The 14,445-nt window shown below is 39.2% G+C and overlaps 1 protein-coding gene across 2 annotated transcripts in view; it reads left to right on the top strand.

The window, feature by feature from the left end:
- Window positions 1–2,957: 2,957 nt before the first annotated feature.
- The window catches only part of LOC125027983 (nascent polypeptide-associated complex subunit alpha, muscle-specific form-like), a 41,749-nt gene continuing 30,261 nt past the window's right edge, over window positions 2,958–14,445 (top strand). The window contains exon 1 of one of the 2 annotated variants that reach the window (XM_047617212.1): window positions 2,958–3,504. In XM_047617212.1, coding sequence (XP_047473168.1) covers window positions 3,441–3,504 — 64 coding nt within the window. In that variant the 5' untranslated portion in view covers window positions 2,958–3,440. Of the gene's footprint in view, window positions 3,529–14,445 lie in introns of both variants that reach the window. The other variant, XM_047617211.1, reaches the window with a different exon arrangement.

Below are 14,445 nucleotides of genomic sequence, written 5' to 3'. Positions count from 1 at the left end.
ATTGTTATTATCATTAATGAAAATATTATTATTGTTATTATCCTTAATGAAAATATTATTATTGTTATTATCATTAATAAAAATATTATTATTGTTATTATCATTAATGAAAATATTATTATTGTTATTATCCTTAATGAAAATATTATTATTGTTATTATCATTAATAAAAATATTATTATTGTTATTATCATTAATGAAAATATTATTATTGTTATTATCATTAATGAAAATATTATTATTGTTATTATCATTAATGAAAATATTATTATTGTTATTATCATTAATGAAAATATTATTATTGTTATTATCATTAACGATAATATTATTATTACCCTTATCATTATTATAACTAACATTGTTCTTGTTATAATCATTATTACCACAATATCAATTGCTATCATAGTTACTGTTATTGTTGTTTATCATTGATATTACAATTGTCATTATCATTGTTATTTCTGTTGCTGTAATAATAATGATTACCATTGTTCCTATTATTACTTTCATTGACGTCATCATCATTATCATTACTGTTATTGTTTTGGATATTATCATAAATATTATCTTTCTAATTATTGTTGATAACAAAAACAACTTTGATGATAATAAAAATGACAGTAATAGTAAGAAAAAGAATGACCATAACCACAATAAAAAATGTGTTAATAATAACAATGATGATAATGATAATAGTTATGAGTATTATAATAATAATGATAATATCAAAAAAGAAAATAATAATAACAATTACATCAACACTAATAACTGAAACACCGAAACAACAGCAAAAAAAAAAAAATAATAATAATTGATAATAGTGATGATCATCATTATCACCATCTTCATCTTCACCATCATCATGATGATAATGATGATGCTGAAGATATCAATAATAATAATTACAATATCAAGAAGAACAATAATAATAATGATGATAATATAATACTAATAATAATAACAACAACAACAATAATAATAATAATAATAATGATAATAATAATAATAACAATAATAATATTATTATTATAACAGTAATGATAAAAAATAACAACAATGATAAGAGCTACAACTGCAACAATAACAATAATAACAACAACAATGATGATAATAATGAAAAACTACTACAAGAACACCACCACCAACAAAAATAATAACAACAACAATAATAATAGTAGTAGTAATAGTAAATATAATGATAATGATAATGATAATAATAATAATAATAATAATAATAATAATAATAATAATAATAATAACAATGATAATAATAAAAATGATAATAGTAATAATGATAATAATGATAATAATAATGATAATGATAATAAGAAATCATTATACAAGTATTGATATAATATGAAGCACCTATTTGTATGAATCTATAAATTATTATTTATTTTAGCTGTGATAAAATCATTAGTCTTGTCATTGCTATAATCAGATATCGAAAGAAGCAGCAGTAGTCACAGTATAAGTAGTAATAATGAAAGTGGTAATAATTACAAGTAACAGTAATAATGTCGCCCTGTGTTGGTAATCTTAATTGCACCATTCCATACTCTGCCGTAATCATACCCTATTACCGAGCTCTTTCTGTGCTCTTTTTTCTTTGTCTCTTTCTTGTCTTAACTCCTCTCCAATTTTGTCTTTATTTTTGCCCCATTACATAGAGACACTTGTTAACTACTGCATAGTGTTTCGACAATTAGTATTTTTTCGTTATTAATGCAAGTATATATTTATTATTTATGTCTCCCGATGCTCTTAAGATTGTGTTGGGAAATTTACATATATTTCGTTACACATTTCATTCACATCCGTCTCTGCATCATTAGTGCATATCTCACTTTTTCATCATAACTCCTATCAAATTATGTGACAGTTTAATTATACGCCAGACCGACAGTAAGATGGTCTGCAACGGGTTCGGTCAATTATAGAAAAGATAAGACCACTAACTTTGTAATGTCGGTCTTCAGATCTCTAGACTGAGAGCCTTTGACCTTATCGCAAGGGCCTAGTCGATTAAGTCCTCGCTAACCAGTCCCCTAAACACAAGGGTAATTGAAGGAGAATGAGTCAGAATTAGAGTCCGAGATAGGGGCACAAGATACAGCAGCCAAGATGTTCTGTATGGAAAGGAGTGCGGGCCCGAGGCGTCACTCAAAAAAGTTGAAGTATTTAATTCGTGTTAAAACGTCGTTCGGTATCTATCTAGGTACCAGGAGGTAACTCTGTGGCTCGTTTTTTTCGGCAGAAATACGGGTGGAAATAAAATCGATCTCGAACTAGTCCATAGGAATAATGGCTAATGCTGAAAGAACTCCCGGGGAAAAACAAGGTCGTTATTACTTTAATCCATATAATTTGCGTTTGATATAATCTCCAGTTAGTTGGGTAGCAAACTAACATTCAATAGGGAAAATGTGTTTTATAGATTTATTGTATAAAATACTAAATAAAATAAAATGCAAGTAATGACACAAATGACACAAAGTACATATAATAATAATATATAAAGGGTATCAGCTACAAATATCAAATTCTTCTATTACAGAAGATGCGCTTATACAGTTTTATGAGTTTGTTCTAATATATGGAAAAAGACAATGAAAGTTTTTTATGTAATTATATATATATATTTTTTTTATTCTAAGCTTTATTCAATAACTAAATAGACCTACTTTCTATTTTATCATAAGCTTAATAAAGTAAGATCCAATGAGTAATTGGCCGCGCATGATCGTTTCTAATCCGCAACGCTACCAGGACCGCGATTTGGGGAGCGTAGGTAACAGACAACCGTCACCTGTGGCGTCCAAACTGCCTCTGGCTTCCCCGCACACACTCCACCGCCGCGGACCTACGCGCGCACGAACGAACGCACGCCGCCACCTTCTCCTCCCCCTTTGCCCTCCGCCGTCCAGTGTACCTGCGCTCGCTCACCTGTAGCGGGAGTAGACAGTTGCGCGCCAGCCGCCATACCGTTCACACCGACTCTCCGTCCCTCGTCTTCACTGGACCTCCGCGACTGCTCGCTGGAACGTTCGCCCCACAGAGTTCTTCAAAGTGGTAGTGATCGCACAGTGGCTATAGTTGCTGGAGCCTACATCACAGTGCTCAGTGGATTATACTTTTCTTCTTGTTGTGCTTAAACAAGATTATTTGTCGAAATGCCAATGGAGTGTAATCATATATGGATTCCGAGAATGTGGTGGAGGTGAAAAAACATCAGTGTTCTCAAAGCTCGTGTGGTGACATCGAGCTCGGTTTAACTATCGTCTCAGTTTTATAAAGGCCTTTGACCTTGAATATACTTTCCAAGCGAGGCGTTGGCTGCATGTTACATCTCGCTGGTCAAGTGTTGGTCAACGTGAAGTGACCTAATCTGACCCTCGGCTGACCTCTCACGTCGGAAAGTTGTGACCCAAGAAGGCTGAATGCGAGCCATGACGGATCTGGATACCCCCGGCGCTGTCGTCTGGCCCAAGTGGTGCTATTCCAGTAAGTCGGCTTGGTACCACTCCCGTAAGTCCACCTTTTTCTTATTCTACTAACAGGTAATCTAGAGCCGTTTCCTACTAATGCTACGAAGTAGTTACTCTCACTCGTAGATGCAAAATGTCGTCCTGTTCGCCTCAACGTGTCTGCGGTCAAACAGAGAGCAACGACAAATGAATGAAAAACAAAAACAAAATAGTCGATGAGTTGATTGATAGCGAGGGCCAGCCGCGTCACAGGCCGCCACTGGATTTTCCTGTTGGTCATAAAGAGGTCTCTTATGATCTCTCGACCTGCACAAAATAAAACTTTGCAACCTCTGTTTCTTATCGAATCCCGGATACATCCAAGTGCCCACTTCGAAAACGCAAATTTAAGAAAAGTGATAATACAGTGTTGGTCTAACTGCAGAATATATATTACAAGAAATGTAAAAGATGGTATATAGTGTCTGCTACTGAATTCAATGCGAGTCGTCAAATATTGATATTTCACAACGTTTCCAAACGGAAAATAACCCTTCCCGTAGTTATTACATAGGGGCGATAGTCCAAGGCTCAAGAAATACAACATCAGCTGTAAAATGCTGTCACAACAATGGAGTATAACGAACACGAACATCACTACTGCTTGAATGGAGAGATGGCGCAGGACCTGTTTCCTAAACCATCCACGGCAAATATGAAAATACAGATATTCATATGGAGTGCATTCAGCCATACGTCAGACTTGTGTTTATCTTAATGTGTGTGATCGCAATATTGCAAATGGCATACACTTATATATTTAGCAGACATTTTATTATGGTTATAGAATTCTTTTAAAAAGTATAACAAGGCCAAAAACGCTATACATATTCCTTAGACTCTCGCGAAGGGTTCGTCTGTGAATAAGATCATTCACTGAACAAGATTTTAACAAAAGGAAATATACCAATAAATAACCTGCGGGCTAACCTGAAGGCGACACCGGCCAGAGGTCACTTTTAAGAAGATATTCCTTATTTATCAAGTCATAAATTAAGTTACATTCATTCCGTCCGTGTCATAAATCGAAGGCTTTCTTACGAGGGCGTGAAAGGCTGTCTGGAGGGAATGGCCATTTCATCTCTTGGAATTCCATCATTCTACGTGGAGATTTCTTTAATTCAGTAGAGAGAAAATATGGGGTCAGTCGTTTATGAGTGATGGCATTTTTTAACAAAACAAAAATAAACGAGAAATCGGTAGTATCCACAGAAATATATGTTTCTTAACATTCTGAAAGTTCCAATATCCATCGTTTTGGCTGACGAACTCAGCCAAAGAATATGAGAAGAACTGTGTTAAAGAGATCTCTCTGAGGATTAACCTGCTAAACAAACAGCCTTCAATAAATCTCCTTGACCGTTTCGTCAGTGGAACGAGCACTAACAGCTGATCCCTTCAATGCGCGCTCTAGTAGGATCAGACTCTAAATCAGAGGCTATGGGGGCTATGGGATTACTTATAATGTCCACGCCCCCAATACTTTCAGCGAAGCGTAACTTAGGAATAGACTGATCACTCCAATATGGTGATAAATGTGAAATTATTACCGGATTAAGTCCCATAGGCTGGACGGAGCAAATACTAATAGTGGAAAACTCAACGAATTGCTGTGTTGAGTGAAACTTAATGTTCACGTGGGTTGACGACCTGAGTCTCACAAAACGCTTTTCAAAAAAAATATATATGTATTTGTATGTTTCTTCTCTCTCTTAAGTGAGAATAATTCCTTTCCTGGCGCACTGTGAGTCAGGAAGAAGAGGGGATCCAAAAAGAAGTTTAACAAATAGAATAATGCCGCTTTAAGTATGTCCCGGCCAGGACAAAAGGGCGATCCTAGATATCGTATATTTGGTTGGAAGCAGCAGTGAGGGTGTAGTCTGGGTCACTCTTGAATACAATGTGGGTTCAGAGAGGGCACTTGATATCAATTTTATATCGGTTTATGTTCTCATTTTGCAGTATCGTATATCTTACTTTTACATCCCTGCGTGCTACATTGTGTTGTTTATAGCCTATGTGCCTTTGATCTACTTTTTGTAAAACCAAACATGTTGCTCGAAGATACAAGTGAAACGCATTTTATTCCGAGGAACAGTCTGCATAGAACATTCCACAAACATATTCTCGAAATATTAGATATTCCCGAAATACTGAATTTATCTGACATTCACTTGAAATATTCACATTTGTATTATTATTATTATTTATCTTATATTGACTGCTATGTTTCAAGGCGGTGGTCATAAGTCCTCACTGTAATCAAGTATGAATAAAGGCACACGTATGCTTGTCAAAGTGTTTATGAAACTTAAGCATGAACCATACAATAACTCCTTTCCTGGATAATTTATTTCTGACTTTTGGTGCTGCAGTTATTAACAGTAATTATTCCAATTCTCTTTATCATAACGTTTATTATTACTGATACTTGTATGCATTGGTGTGACTAAAGTTAATATCCATATCATCCACGAAGCGAAATATGTTGGATTGGTACTTCTCTTAGCATTGAAATCACCAACGAAACGGACAGAAATCGGTGCATAGGGGAAAATTCGGGGCACGTAGTTGAACATCTAATCCTAAGCTCCTGATTGGTCTTCAATCTCAATCTCTTTCTCTATTTAGTTCTTATCAAACCTTTCCAAACGACGGTCAGTCCTCTCACAGTTAAGTGGTATTAGGGCTAGTCTCCTCTGTACAAGTGTCCCCTCTCTGATTCCGGCTGTCTATTCTGAGTTCTTCTAATTACTTAGACTCAGTCGGCCTGCTTATCCAAGTATATTTCACCGAATGAAAAAAACAAAAAACAAAAAACTAAAGTTATATGAACGTCAGAAAATGATAGACTCAGGAGGTAAAAGCCGGGGACTAGAAATTTTATCCCCAAAATCATTTCCACAAGCGTCTTTCTCTGGTTAATAATCGGATACCGTGATACTGAAGGTTCTATGAGTTTTTCTGTTGTGTTCATTGTGTTCATTGTTTTTTGTTTTAATTCGTGTAGCCTGTTTCAAAGAAAATCTTGAATGTTGGGATGAATCATTTTCATTTCGCGAATCTTAGGAAACTTCAAGCGTATGCTTAGAAATATACGTCAACATTAATCTCTTTTCGTACCAAGTTTTTCCATCTGTGGTCGTCACTTTAAATGCTCGAAGCGTAACGTAATGTCTCTTACGCTTTACTCCCAGTCTAAGGTTATTAAACAAACAAGTGTTACTTCCAGCACTCAGACGACAGCGCGAGACCAGCATGGCTAACTTTTCTGGATAAATATGATAGATCTACAGATCAGCTATTCAGAGAGGGAGAGATGACCACTGAATTAATCTGAATTGATCGACTGCGAGTCTCACATGATCGCCTAAATATGGTTTCAGCCATCGACGTGGATCTCCCACTCATTAATACCTGTGAGCCACATGCTACCGTCCACCATTCTGACACTGACAAACGGTTACCCACTGTCTTTCTTAGTACTAGAGTCAGCTTCATTTATGTAGATATTAATTGAATTAGACCCCACAGACAATTATGAATGTAATTATTTGTTTTCCATTAGTAGATCTGCTATCTGCTCTGATGGAGATTTACACGTTTCGTATTATATAGAAACAAACAATTACTTCAAAAGATAACCATAGGTACTTCAACAAACTCGCATCCTATCACGTCTTACGGTTATTGCAGCATGAACTTATCCATTGGTAGAAGTTACATTAAACACATTATAGAGGTCACTTTGAGACCAAATATTACACATATTTTCAAATTTCGCCTGCATTTCATTCATTTTATTACAGATACTTATTCACTTGTTTTAAATCATATCCAGAGCCTATGTCTTAACCTTGCACTTAATAATTATTTTTGAGTTGACTTATGACACACACGCCTATACAATCGTAATATATTGATAGGCAATGCTAACATAACAGTTAGAAAAGAAAGAATATGAAAAAGAAACTGCTCCTTATTATCTTATATATAAAGATGAAATTCAACCCTTTTTTTTTATATACGCATAACCGTATAAACTCTCCCTGTCAATTCAGTCTTAGGAGGCCAACCTGTTCGCCAGGTTATGTTGTTTGAATAGAGAATTAGATCCTTTGAGGACCAGGTCGTTGACAAGCGGCTCCCGTTGTCTATAGAGTCCATCCAAGCATCTATAGAGGTCGTCAAAAGGTCGGTCCCTTGCATTTCTCATCGCATTGAACCTCCAAAAGGCACGCTCTGTCCTTGTTTAACGAAAGGTTTTCATATGTTCGTTTCGGTTTAATGTTCCTTGGACGGCGGAATATGATTTCGGAGGTAATAGAACTGGCCGTATGAAAAGCACAGGTGAAAAATATCACAGCTGTGGGATTACAGATTCAGCCACCATGACACTTACGCCTTAATTTGGCTCACAGTTTCAGATTCTTCTCTTGATACGACACGCGGCTAAACGACACGCATAAGAAGTACCATCATCTCCAGAGGAATTCTTGGTGTGCACTCAGTAGCCAAGCCTCACTCGAGGGTGTATTTTTGTGGAGTTCGTTACTGGAAAGTTCGTTTGGTTTTAATAGGGACGTTGTTGTCTCAATTACTCTGAGCTAATAAAATCAGAGCCGTATATGCAGAGCCTCGGGCATGCTTTTCGGAGCGTCTCTCTTTGCACACCTGATGCGTATAACAATGAAGCAAATGTTTATCAAAATGTCGGCTAGCTTAGTTGGCATCACAAATGAAAGGCTATTTAAATGAATTATTGAAATGGAACAAGGCTCATCTTGACACAGCAAACAGTACACTGTGATTAAGAAAACGATCTTAAACAATGCAAACACTTGGTTTTACTGTGGCAAACTGCTGCACGCCTTAAACTGCCTCGTTGCGCTCTCATGCATAAGATGTCTGGATACCCACACCCGCGTCCGATTCTAATCTTGCAGCTCCGTGAAACACTTTAAGGAACATAAATGGATATCTCAACATTTAAATGAGCCCTGAGTAAACATCATCGCGCACCGAGAAAAATCCGATGTTAGTTTCCCGTGCCAGAGGAAGGCTCTTGGGATTTAGTGGTTAATTTTCATTTTGGCAAACACAAGAGGAAGCCTACGGTTGTTTGTACATAATCTCGCCAGGGGTCGTTCTAGTCTCCTTTGTTAACGTTTTTCTTCCTTCTTCTTTAGATTACCCATCATTGGAATGTTCCAGGTACCTCACTTCAGATTTCCATTTAGTTTTCTCTGCGGATATTCTACCGTTGTTTTAGGGCATCTGGATAAATGAATGTTACATTTCAGGAAAGCTATAAATATATCTTGACTCTTATAATGTCTCCGATGGTTAATGCTGACAGATTTCAACCATCATATAAACTAGGCTAGTGAAGTAAACAGATTTTAAAATAGTTGGTTTACAGTCTATGCCGTTTTAACACAACAAAAGTCGACGTTATTTAACTTGTACGTGACTCCGAACGTGCTCACCACAGTCATGGCGTTGTTCACACTGACCATTACCCACAATTAGAGTAAATTACAAGCCGACTTCACGAGTTCATGTATCTTTGAAATTTCTGGAAACTCTCTACCTATTCCATGACAAGCTCGAATTATATCAACGCTTTATTGCTTAGGAGCAACTGATTGCACCCAGAATGGCTATAATTAAAATGTGTGAAAGAAAACTGAGCCTTAATAACATTTACTTGATCATTATCATCATTGACAGCCAGAGGAAGACCGCCTCAAAAGCCTCTGGCAGAAGGAGAAATCTTGCGCATTTTCGTGGTGGTTTAAATCCAGAAATGGTCAAAACAGAGTATGTATTTAGCGCAGGTTCTCGCATTAACACCTACACACTTAAATTCTCAGGGTGTAGCCTGTAAGGGCCAGATCGCACGCAAAATGCCAATAATATCCTTTCCCTGACATGCCCCTAGATTTGCCAGTTCGATATTTCTTGATCTTAAGTTAGTCCAGACACCTAATAAACAATAGGTGAAAGAAAAAAATAGAGAAAAATCAGTAGAATGATGGTAAATAATAAGGAATAATCAGGATTTAACACTCCACATTGACTTCACCATCAGAGCTGTTAAACTCTTCAGACTAACACGGAAACATACGTACATAAAAGGGGCCACGCTCTTGTACACTCAAAACGGCGCAACGTGAAATGAGAGAGACGTAGGGCTAGACACACACAGGAACCCACATACACGCCCGAAAAAAGAGAGACCGCATTTACATATTTACCACAAGCATGCATACACTCCAGGGGCAAGTACACAAGCCTGTACAAACATTACTCTCAGTCCATGACATACAAACACACATGCATCAGAGCCACTGCGCATTATTACACACACACACACACACACACACACACACACACACACACACACACACACACACACACACACACACACACACACACAAGCATACATCTTGGGCCAACACGTAAATCCTTGACGTCTTCTCACCGGCCCCAGCAGGAGCAAGGCGTGGCTGCGTGACCTCCCCCAGGGGCCGACCCCAGGTATATAGAGCAGGTCCCATTCGAACTACAGGACGGCCGTCATGGTTCTACCCCTCTTTACATGGATATCTACACATTTTGACGATAACGTGTTGTCAATAATTTTTCATTTATTTTTCATTATGGCTTAATTATTATTTCGCTTTTTTTTTCTTTTTTTTTTTACTTTGTCCTTACTATTACTAGTACCGTCTTTCAATTAATATAATTTCTTATATTATTGTTGTTGTTGTTTTTTGTTATCGTTTTTACATGACGGAATCACGTCTATTATCACTACCATATTTAATTTAATTTTTGCTACTTAGAAGCAAATTAAAAGAAATCTATAGCACAATAACTAAATCACTATGCATAATAATGAAGATCAATAGCAATAGTAACGTACAAATAATTACAAAAATATAATTATGATAAAACGCAAGTAATAAATAATACCAACAATAAGAAATGAAATCTTCAGCCGAGGCAGTATTTCTAAGACAGGCTGAGCGAGGAGAGAGCAAGTGACAGGCGGTGCGTGAACATGTAGTGTGCAGGAGGGGGCGCCATAGACGCCACGACCAGCTCGCATTCCAAAACAAAAGGCGAGCGAAATCGTGGTGCGAGGAGAATTGAATCACCTCTTGTTCTCTCATGCCTTCGTATCTCATACGACGCAAAGGCTAGGATCCCGCTTACACCTCCAGGAGGATCTTTTGGAGAGGCGAATGGCGATTTTAGCACCGAAAGTTTTTTATATATAATTACGCTAGAGCAGATCGGCAGATAAGGGAAAAAAAATGTTGATAATTATTGCTTCCTGATCTAATCTATCATGGTTTATCTGATAACGTCTTTCACAGAAAAAAACAGTCGGTGGCCAGTCGCCGAGTTACGGTAACGCGGTTAATGCCGATAATTGAAAGGCTGTGATGGAGAGAGCGCGGAGGCCCACGGAGAGTGGAGGTAAAAAGGCGGTGGACGTTGGTCATTCTAGGGATTTGGGGACGGTAGCAAGTATCAATCAGTAATAGCTATGATCTGCGACTAGATATTTCTAGTCTTGATATTCTATTTTTTTATATTTATATTTTCATTTTAGATCATTTTTTATATAGTTATATTTATCTGTATTTATTTACACATTTATTACTTCTTTGTACAGCTACATTCACCGTTTTATTAAGCAAAGCCAACGAACGCACGCCGCGGGGACACGCGTCGAAAGAATTTCACCGAGCCAACATTGCCTCGGCGGGTGAACCCAGCCTAATTGTTTTATTATAGCACCTACAGCCTACAGGGATTCTGTGCGGTGGATGTAATGGTTACTGTAATTTGGTCGTTACTTTTTAGTTGGTTGTGATAACCGTCCTGTCTAATTTTCTGCTAACTCTGGACGATAACCACCAACTGTTGTGGAAAGTGGAGCGGGGGTGCTACTGTCGCCTGCCGTGACAAGCTAACTAATAACACCTGCGAGATAGAGGGAATATGTCGGCCAAGTGTCATGAAAGCAAACTTCAGCGAGAGACATTTTAAAGAAAAGAGGCAGATGGGATTCTTTACTTGCTTTCACGAGGGATAATTTACGGTCTTCTTTTTTCACGGGGAAAGAATGATGCTGTAAAGTTGCGTAAAAGACGATATAAAATTCCCTATGAACATGATCAAGTAATTCGATTCTTTCTTATTTTTACTGCAAGTTACAACATTAAAATGTAGCATGCATAAACACGAGTGTACGGCAATAGAAGACTGTAATGTAATGATGCAGGTAGACGTGTTAGCAGAGGCCTGAGAGCGCAGACGCGTGTGCCGGGGTCCTGCCACACGTCGCCTGCGAGCTTGTGGTGACCCCATGCCCCTTGCGGTAGCCGGGGGCAAAACCATGGTAGGGGAAGCGAGAGGAGGGAGGGGGATGGCCGGCGTGCCCCTGTGCCCACCCGGCGGTCGCTGCGAGGGACGCCGCGGGCATCGTCTGTGGCATCTGTAGCGGGACCAGAGTCGTGAGCCGCGGGCCAGAGGTCACAGCATCCCGCAGGCCACCCCACCACCGGCGGCCACATGACCCCAGCGCGACACGCTACAACAACAACCTGCGGCGGCGCTCATCAAGCAGAGAAGACACTCATGCAAATGTATTAAAACACGCTAGAAGCATTTACCGCTGGCCAAGACATTGACGTGTTTGGCATACTAAGTTCCGTAAATTATCAAGAGTGCTAACTCTTCTGCAAATATCCAGGATGAATGCACACACACACACACACACACACACACACACACACACACACACACACACACACACACACACACACACACACACACACACACAAAACACACACACACACACACACACACACACACACACACACACACACACACACACACACACACACACACACACACACAAAACACACACACACACACACACACACACACACACACACACACACACACACACACACACACACACACACATATATATATATTCCGTGTGTGTGTGTGTGTGTAGAGAGAAAGATATATCAATATACATATAGATAGATGGATAGATAGATAAATTTATATATAAACAGATATGGAGATACATATACATGTACATATACATATATATGTACACACACACACACACACACACACACACACACACACACACACACACACACACACACACACACACACACACATACAGATGTGTCTGTATATGTATATATGTATATGTATATAAATATGTATATATATAACGTATATAATATATATATATATACATATAATACATGATATATATAACACACACACACACACACACACGCACACACACACGCACACACACACACACACACACACACACACACACACACACACACACACACACACACACACACACACACACACACACACACATATAGTACATCATATGATGTGATAAACAGAAGGGTTGACATCTTTCTCTTCAGGATATGTTCGCATGAAGCTAATGCATTAGCGACCCTACATGCGAGATGCACCTTCCCAGCCAAAGACTGTAGTGACGGACGAAGCATTTATGCAATTAGAGACCCTCGCCCGCACAGCGACCCCCGGCCCTTCGTCAGGTTAGAGGGCGGCAGTGACCTGGCCCACCCACGCCCACAGGTGCCGCCTGCAGCAACCACGCCCACGTGCATTCCGATACAGCTCGATAACAACTATAATTCTGACGGTATAATTAGGCGTTCGGGATCGAGGATGAAGCTCGTGTGCGAATTTCGCTTCAGCCACGCACCAGACACGTTGGGGATAACTTTATTGACATTAAATTGATAAGGATATATGTAAGAAAAAGACGGACTGATGGAAGTCAGAAAATAACTTAGAGGGAATTATCAACTTGTGGTGCTATGAAACCATTCACCTCAAGCCAAGGAGAGGGAGAGTGTGGAGCGGGATCTCGCTTCCGCGGCGTCAGGACTCGAAGTGAACATTTCACGTTTTGATCTCGAGCTTCATCACTGCCACCACGCTGCCAGGTGCACGGTATATTGTTTAGCATTCCGGTTTCACTTTCCATATCATTTGACTGATTTAATGGTTTGTCTTAATATAATATTGCAGATGGAAGGATAATAACAGTTAGGGATTATAGATCACCGGTATAAATAAGAAATATAGATTCCGTTGAAAGTATATTGCAAGAATGTGTGCTTAGCCAATGAGAAACAAGATGCTTTCCTTCAGAGGCGGCTCTGAATGGTGATTGGTCTCTGCTTTCTGACGTCAAAGAGTTTCCAACGTTTGTGATATAACCTTTCAGATTCACTTTATATCTTGTAATTTTTATCATTATCAGGTATAGTCTTAGTTATAATTTATTTCATATTATAACTTGCATATGATATATATAGAAATAGTTTTTTTGCGCTAAAGTTGGGCCTCGGGTGACAGAGGCGGGCAGTCGTGGCACAAAAAGTGGTCAGGGCGGTGGCGGGTCAGCGGGCGAGGATGGGGTCAAGGGTACATGGGGCTGTGGGGGCCAGGGGGCGGGGGCGGAGACCCCTCAGGCAGGTCGAGGCGGAGATTAGGGCTGTCTGATGCCACCCAAGATGTAGTACGTCATCAAGATCACATGGGGAGGGACGAGCGTGTGAGTTGTGATGGTAGTTGCTACTGAACAATTTAATATCCTCTCCTGACTCCGGCAGGCAGCCTCCCCCTCCAGGCAGCGCACGCCACCCCGACACTCGCCCCTTTGCACCAAATTGCACCTTTGAACCCCCAGCCCGGCAGCCCGTCCCCTGAGCTTGCACGAGATCCCCACCATGAGGCCCAGGGCGGGTTATGCCCCGCACCCGTCCTGGCTAATGTCTGTCCCCGCGGCGAGGACATGTCAGTACATGGCAGAGGTCAG

Source organism: Penaeus chinensis, chromosome 8 (assembly GCF_019202785.1).
Source record: "Penaeus chinensis breed Huanghai No. 1 chromosome 8, ASM1920278v2, whole genome shotgun sequence".
NCBI lineage: Eukaryota > Metazoa > Arthropoda > Malacostraca > Decapoda > Penaeidae > Penaeus > Penaeus chinensis.
This window is presented reverse-complemented; position numbering and strand designations above follow the sequence as displayed.